At 45.0% G+C, this 7,106-nt stretch overlaps 1 protein-coding gene across 1 annotated transcript in view; it reads right to left on the bottom strand.

Annotated features, from left to right (window-relative positions):
* Positions 1 to 1,287: 1,287 nt before the first annotated feature.
* LOC109913260 (protein Wnt-6-like) overlaps positions 1,288 to 7,106 on the bottom strand; it is a 53,157-nt gene continuing 47,338 nt past the window's right edge. Inside the window, exon 3 of the mRNA XM_020512748.2 lies at positions 1,288 to 2,376. Within this exon, the coding sequence (XP_020368337.1) occupies positions 1,915 to 2,376 (462 nt within the window). The 3' untranslated portion in view covers positions 1,288 to 1,914. The remainder of the gene's footprint in view (positions 2,377 to 7,106) is intronic.

Consider the following 7,106-nt stretch of genomic DNA (forward strand, 5'->3'; position numbering starts at 1 on the left):
CTTGCTCGGTCATTTCAAAATCAACCACATTGCTATCTGGAGTCCCATATAGATCAGACGAGGTAAAAATGGCAGAATTTCTTTCTCCAAATGGTTTTGTGATCATTTAATGCCAAATTTTGTTGAAATCAAATTCCATCATCCAGTTGTGGTTGGATTTGAACCTACCCAGATCCTTGGGATATTTCCTGGGCATCTGGACTATTTGTCCATTGACTATACCACTAAGGCATTGCACTCCCACACACGCACTTTCTCAGTATTGACAATGAACATGCAGGAGTGAATCCAAATTTTCACACAATTCCACACAGATAAAGTTTAAAATGTCCCAGCCTTACAAATTGTATAGCTTTTCCTTAAAAAATGTTTTGCAAAATTATCTGGGGAGAACTGGAAACGCACATATCTTGTCTGGTCTGAATTAGCAGATTGTTCAGGAAGAATTCTTTCTCCTTAAATAGAACCTCATGTATTTAATGACATGTTGTACATAGAACATATTACAGAGAGAAACTACAGGCATGGGAAGAAAAAGGAATTGATCTGGAATTAAGATGCAGTTGGAAAATTGGCATGGATGGGATACAGATTTCTGTCTGTAACTACAATTTGACTTGGTAAAACAGAAGCATCTCAGAAACTTTCTTTTCAAAGGAAAATATGTCCTTATCAACTTCATTTGCAGGCTGTCACAGGCAATTCCTATCAGCAACTCCACCCTTTCTCTTACCTCTGACCCACGAACACATGAAACACATACAGCATAGCCAAAAACATGACACATGCATCTTCACACACGTAGACATTCCAACCAGGTTTGCACATGTGATACAAACACAAATACATGATGCATACATACGCAACCACATGACAAATACATGACGCACGTGCAAACACATGATCCATACACACAGGTACACTTGTGCACATACTTGCTGACACGTGTGACAGACAAGAACAGTGTACACACCCATGCAGTCACAACCATGCACACATACATGGTGCACTTATGCACAAAAATCACATAGATAAATGACACACACACACACACACACACAAAAGCATGACACAAATGCATATGCACATGATACACACTGAGGCACAATTACATGTTCACTCTGACACACACAGCCCCGCACATTCTCATGCATAAACTCAAACAAACACTTGTCCCACGCTCATGTGCACACACTCATGAACAATCACACACAGACATACATACAAACACATACGCACACACAAACACACACTCACACAAGCACACACACACACACACACACACACACACACAAACACAAACACACACAAACACAAACACACACACACACAAACTCAAAAGCACACACCTACTCTCACACGCACACAAGAAATAAATGCAAATGTTTTGGGCTTCTTATCAAATGTATGTGCTATGCATACCACTTGCGATTTCTGTCAATCCGGCCTTATTTAAGATTTCACCTCTCCTCTTGTTTTTCAGGTCACAGATTAATGTTTAAGCTGTTCAGTCAGTGGGAAGCCAAGGAGGTCCACTTTCTCAAAAGGTTCTTGTGCATCACACACCTTTTGAATAATGCACCACCCCCCCAACACGTTTATTTAAAACCCACACCTCTGTCGCCCGCACCAGTTTGAAATGAAGTTGTTTGTTCATTGCCACAGTTGTCTAATTGCAACAAGCTTTGAGTTCTCAGGCTGTGTCTTTCGTGAGATTTCCTCCATGTCTTGCCTAAGTTGTAACAAAGTAGGTCATAGAAGCGTGGGGCTTGCTTTCCTGCAGCCTCCACCTGGCAGGGAAGAAGCTCAGCAGGGTTTAAGGCTCACGGTTAATGTCTTCTCAATGCAGGTTGCCAATGGGAGTTTTCAGCAATTGCATCGCTCCTCTCCCATCCAACCACAGTGCCTGGTCAGTCACAAGCAGAGGCTCAGCTGGCTGCGGGTGGTGCATTTCTTGCATTGGACCACGCAGCACCAGTGGAAGCGGCACAGGCAGTTCTCCTCCACCACCACCGTCTGCTCCCTGTAACCCCTCCCGCAGCACAGCAGATCACAACCGCTCACATCCAGCGCCGTGCTGTTGCAGGTCCTGCCCCGGGTGCCAGGCGAGCCAGTCTTGCGGTTGGGCAGGCAGAAATCGGGAGAGTTGGCGGAATACACCAGGTCGTGCTTGTCGGGGGGCTTGATGTTCTGACCGACTGGGATGAGGCTCTTCCCGTTGTTGCCTCCCATCACTTTGAAAGCGCCATTGAAGCGATCCAGGAGCCTGGTGCCCACTTCACGAAGATTAGGCATTTTCTTCCAACACGTCCTGAGGGTGCAAGAACCCGAGAGTCCGTGACATTTGCATTCGGTTCTCATGTAATTCTTCACAGCCTACAGCCCCGGAGAGCAAAAAAAACCAACAACAGATAGATTGGCAAGATAAAACTCACTGGAGAATTCATTCTAATAGCTACAGGCAAAGGATTGTCAGGCTCTATCAGAAGAAACCTCACCTTGGTTACAAACCCTACTGTATTAACCAACATTAACACTCTAAGCCGCTGTCAGAAATGTTTTTAACCAAAGTTTAATCGTGGTTTGCTAATTAAAAACCAAAGGAGTGAAATCCAGGGATCCAGCATAGTGAAGGGTTAGGATCCAACAGAAATAAGTGAGCTCCCTATCCCTCTCCACCCCAGGCTGTGACTATTTAAGACTCAGATAGAGATTAGACTCATAGCCTGCCTGGGCCAGCTCTCTCCAAGAATTTAATAAAATATTTTTCCACGGGATGTGTGAATTGCAGGAAAGGTCAGTTTTCCTAATTGACATTGAACTAAGTGTTTGACTCAGCCATTGAGACTACAAGACCATAAGATATAGGGGCAGAATTTTAGGCCATTCGGCCAATTCTGTCTGCTCATCCATTCAATCATGGCTGACATGTTTCTCAACCCCATTCTCCTGCCTTCTCCCCTTATCCCTCAATCCCCTTACTGTGGTTATTTTCGCTGGTTTCTAAAATCATGAGGGGCGTGGATAGGGTGAATAGCCAAGGTCTTCTTCCCAAGGTAGGGGAGTCCAAAACTAGAGAACATAGGTTTAAGGTGAGAGGGGAAAGATTTAAAGGGTCCTAAGGGGCAACTTTTTCATGCAGAGGATGGTGCGTGTGTGGAATGAGCTACCAGAGGAAGTGGTTAGAGTTGGTACAAATACAACATTTGAAAGGCATCTGGATGGGCGTATGAATAGGAAAGGTTTAGAGGGATATGGACCAAACTCTAGTAAATGGGACTGGTTTAATTTAGAATATCTGGTCAGCATGGACGAGTTGGACCAAAGGGTCTGTTTCCGTGCTGTACAGTTCTATGACTCTGTGGCTTTGATCAAGAACCTATCCATCTCTCTCTTAAATATACTCAATGACTTGGCCTCCACAGCCCTCTGTGGCAATGAATTCCATCCTTAACCACATTGCAAGAAGCTACAGGAAGGCCAAGCTAGGTAGGGACGGCAGATTTCCTTCCCTTAAGGATGTTAGGGAACTAGATATGTTTTTACAAAGGTCAGTGATAATCCTTTGAGGCTAGTGTTATATTTTAGACTTAATTGAATTTGAATTCCACAAGTTACCATGGTGTGATTTTAACCCATATCCCCAAAACATTACCCTTTCAATAACTTGGCTACTATCACTGAGACCAGCTTTCATATCCATAGGAACAGGAAGAGGCCATTTAGCCCATCAAGCCAGGTCCCCATTTAATACGATCATGGCTGATCAAACACATTGTTGCCTCTTACCCACGCTTTACCCACACTTTCATATCATTAGTCTTGGAACATGTATCATTCTTTACCTTAAACAAACTCAAACACTGAGCTTCCATGGCCATCTGGAGCAAAAATAATAGGACTTAAGCTCCACCAGTTACCCTAGTGGGATCTGAACCCATTTGAAACAAATGCAGAGAACGCTGGAGCAACTCAGCAGGTCTGGCAACAACTGTGGAGCGAAAGCAGAGTTAATGTTTCAGTTCCAGTGACCCTGCCCTGTCTTCAACATATATCCCACCTCTCTGCAGCTCCCATCACTTCTGAAGAAGGGTCACTAGACTCAAAAAATTCACTCGGTTTGCTCTCTCCACAGGTTGGTGAATTTCCACTACAATTTGTGTTTTTGTCTCAAGCGAACTAGCCCAGTGGCATTACCACCATGTCATCATCTCCCTACAGTACAGACAGAGGCCATTCAGCCCATCACGTCTGCACTAGCCCTCCGAAAAGCATCCTACCCAAACCTACCCCATTGCCCTAACTGCACAGTTCCCATGGCCAACCCAACTAGCCTGCTTATCTTTGGGCTGTGGGAGGAAACCGGAGCACCCGGAGGAAACCCACGCAGACACGGGGAGAATGTGCAAACTCCACACAGACAGTCGCCCAAGGCTGGAATTGAACTAGGGTTCCTGGTGCTGTGAGGCAGCAGTGCTAACCATTGCCTAGAGAATTCCAGTTTAGGCATGATGTACCAAGTTCCGTGGTTCTATGAAAATGTATAATATTCCTTATCTAATTTTCATAAGGGTCTCTACAACGATGGTCTGATGGATCAGGTTAACTTTTGCACTAGATTACTTTCGCTGGTCAAAACTTGTTATGGCGTGGGTGAGAATCCTATTCATCACTTGCTGGGCTCAGGGCAGGAAGAGATTTACCAAGAATTTACCAACACAGTAGCTGACCATTCAAACCAATTGGACATTTACGCTACACTCAAGCTCCCTCCCCTCTTCACCTCACCCTATCAATATATGTTTCCATGTTTTTCTCCCTCATATCTTTATCCAGCTACTCCTCTAAAGTGCCTATGTTATTCAGCAGTGAGTGAGGGCAGCAGGGACCCCGGTTTGATGCCCCCCTCAGGCACATCCTTCCCGTGTCTGCGTGGGTTTCATCCGGTTTCCTCCCACAGTACAAACGTGTGCAGGTTAGGTGGATTGGCCATGCTAACTTGCTCCAGGGATGTGCAGTTTAGGTGGGTTAGTCATGGGAAATGCAGGGATTGGTTGGGCGGGAGTTGTTGTGGACTCGATGGGCTGAACGGCCTACTTCCATACTGTAGGGATTCTGTGAGTCCCTTATTTTCATCTCCCTCTGGAGGTTCTATGGGTTCCCTGTTGAATTGATTAGTGACTGTCATACAGTGATGGGCATCCACTGACACCTACTGAGATATGCACACAGCAAAGACAACAGTTCAGTGAAACGGTGGAGCCTTTTGTGTCAAGATTACTGTGAAGGTCTTTACAGTTGAATATCCTGATACCTCTCACCAATATTGGTTGATGGATTAAGAGCGGGCTGAAGTCTGGAGGTCGATGCATCACTGTGGGTGTTACTAACAGGCACTACAGTGCATGCACAATCACAGTGGTGCTACAGTACAGTAGGAGGCCATTCAGCCCATCATGTCTGCTCCAGATCTTCAAACTAGCATCATTATGTAGTGTTAATCTCCAGCTTTGCCCCTTGAACATTATTTCTGTCCAAATCATCATCCAATACCCACTCGTAGCCCTCAATCGAACCTGCCTCCACCATGCTCCCAGGCAGTGTATTCCATACGCTGCCTATTGGCTGTGTGAAGATGCTTCTTTATCATACTGCGTTTGCTTCTTTTGCAAATCAATTTAAATCTGTTTCCTCTGGTTCTTCTTCCTTTTATGAATGGGAATAGTTTCTCCCTATCTAGACTTCTAATAACTTTGTAAATCTCTATCAAATCCCCTCCCAGCTTTCTTCTCTCCAAGAAGAACTGCCCAACTTCTTCGACCTCCCCTCACAACTGGAGTTTCTCATTCCTGAAACCATTCTCGTAAACTACAGCTCTCTCCAATGTGTTCAAATGTTTCCTATAATGTAGTACCCAGAAGCATATACAATATTCCAGGTGAGTCTCACAAATATTTTATTCAAGTTCAACATCACCCTATTGCTCTTGTACCCTCTGTCCCTGTTAATAAAGCTGAGAACACTATGCTTTACTAATTGATCTCTCCCCCTGTTCTGCCACCTTCAGTGATCTGTGCACATATATACCCAGCTCCCTCTGTTCCTACAGCCCCTTTAGAATTGTACCCTCAATTTTATGTTGTCCTTCAGTGTTCTTCCAACCAAAATGCATCGCTTCATACCTCTCTGCATTGAACCTCATCTGCTCTTATCTGCCCAATCCACCAATTTATGTTAATGTCCTTTAGGAGTTCCACACTGTCCTCCTCACAGTCTATAATTCATCCAAGTTTTATGTCATCTGCACATTTTGAAATTGCCCCTGCACACTAAGATCCAGGTCGCTAATATAGATCAAGAAAAGCAAGGGTCCCAATATTGACCTCTGGGAAACTCCACTAGGAATTTCCCCCTGGCCTGAAAAATATCCATTGACCATTACTGTTTGCTTCCTATCACTCAGCCAATTTTGTATCCATATTGCTACTGTCCCTGTTATTCCATGAGCTTCTTCCCTAGCTCCAACCTAATCGATTGTGTCCTTGAACCATCCAAAACCTCCTCTTTCTCCGGCACTGCAATGCCATCCTCAACCAATACTGCCAGTCCTTGGCCCCTTTCCCTCCTCTTCTACCTATTCAAGCGTAACGCTTTCATTCATTCATTCACAGGAGGAGGGAGTCGCTGGCCAGGCCAACGTTTTTTTGCCCAGAGTCAACCACATTGCTGTGGGTCTGGAATCACAGACCAGGTCAGAACAGCAGGTTCCTCCCCTAGAGGACAGTAGTGAGCAAGTTGGGTGTTTATGGTCACCATGAGGAATTGGTCCTGTTTTGTTTTGCCCATTTTACTACCCTGGCTGCGTGGTCTTTGGGAGGGGCATCATCACTCTCTGACTGCTACCTTCAAGCTAATTTTCTATCCAATTGGCTAGCCCACCCTGGATCCTATGTAATCTAACCTTACTAACCTGCCTACCATGTGGAAGGGGTAGTAGGAACTGCAGATGCTGCAGAATCTGAGATAACAAGGTGTAGAGCTGGATGAACACAGCAGGCCAAGCAGCATCAGAGGAGCAGGAAGGCTGACGTTTCGGGCCTAGACCC

Source organism: Rhincodon typus, chromosome 7 (assembly GCF_021869965.1).
Source record: "Rhincodon typus isolate 14 chromosome 7, sRhiTyp1.1, whole genome shotgun sequence".
NCBI lineage: Eukaryota > Metazoa > Chordata > Chondrichthyes > Orectolobiformes > Rhincodontidae > Rhincodon > Rhincodon typus.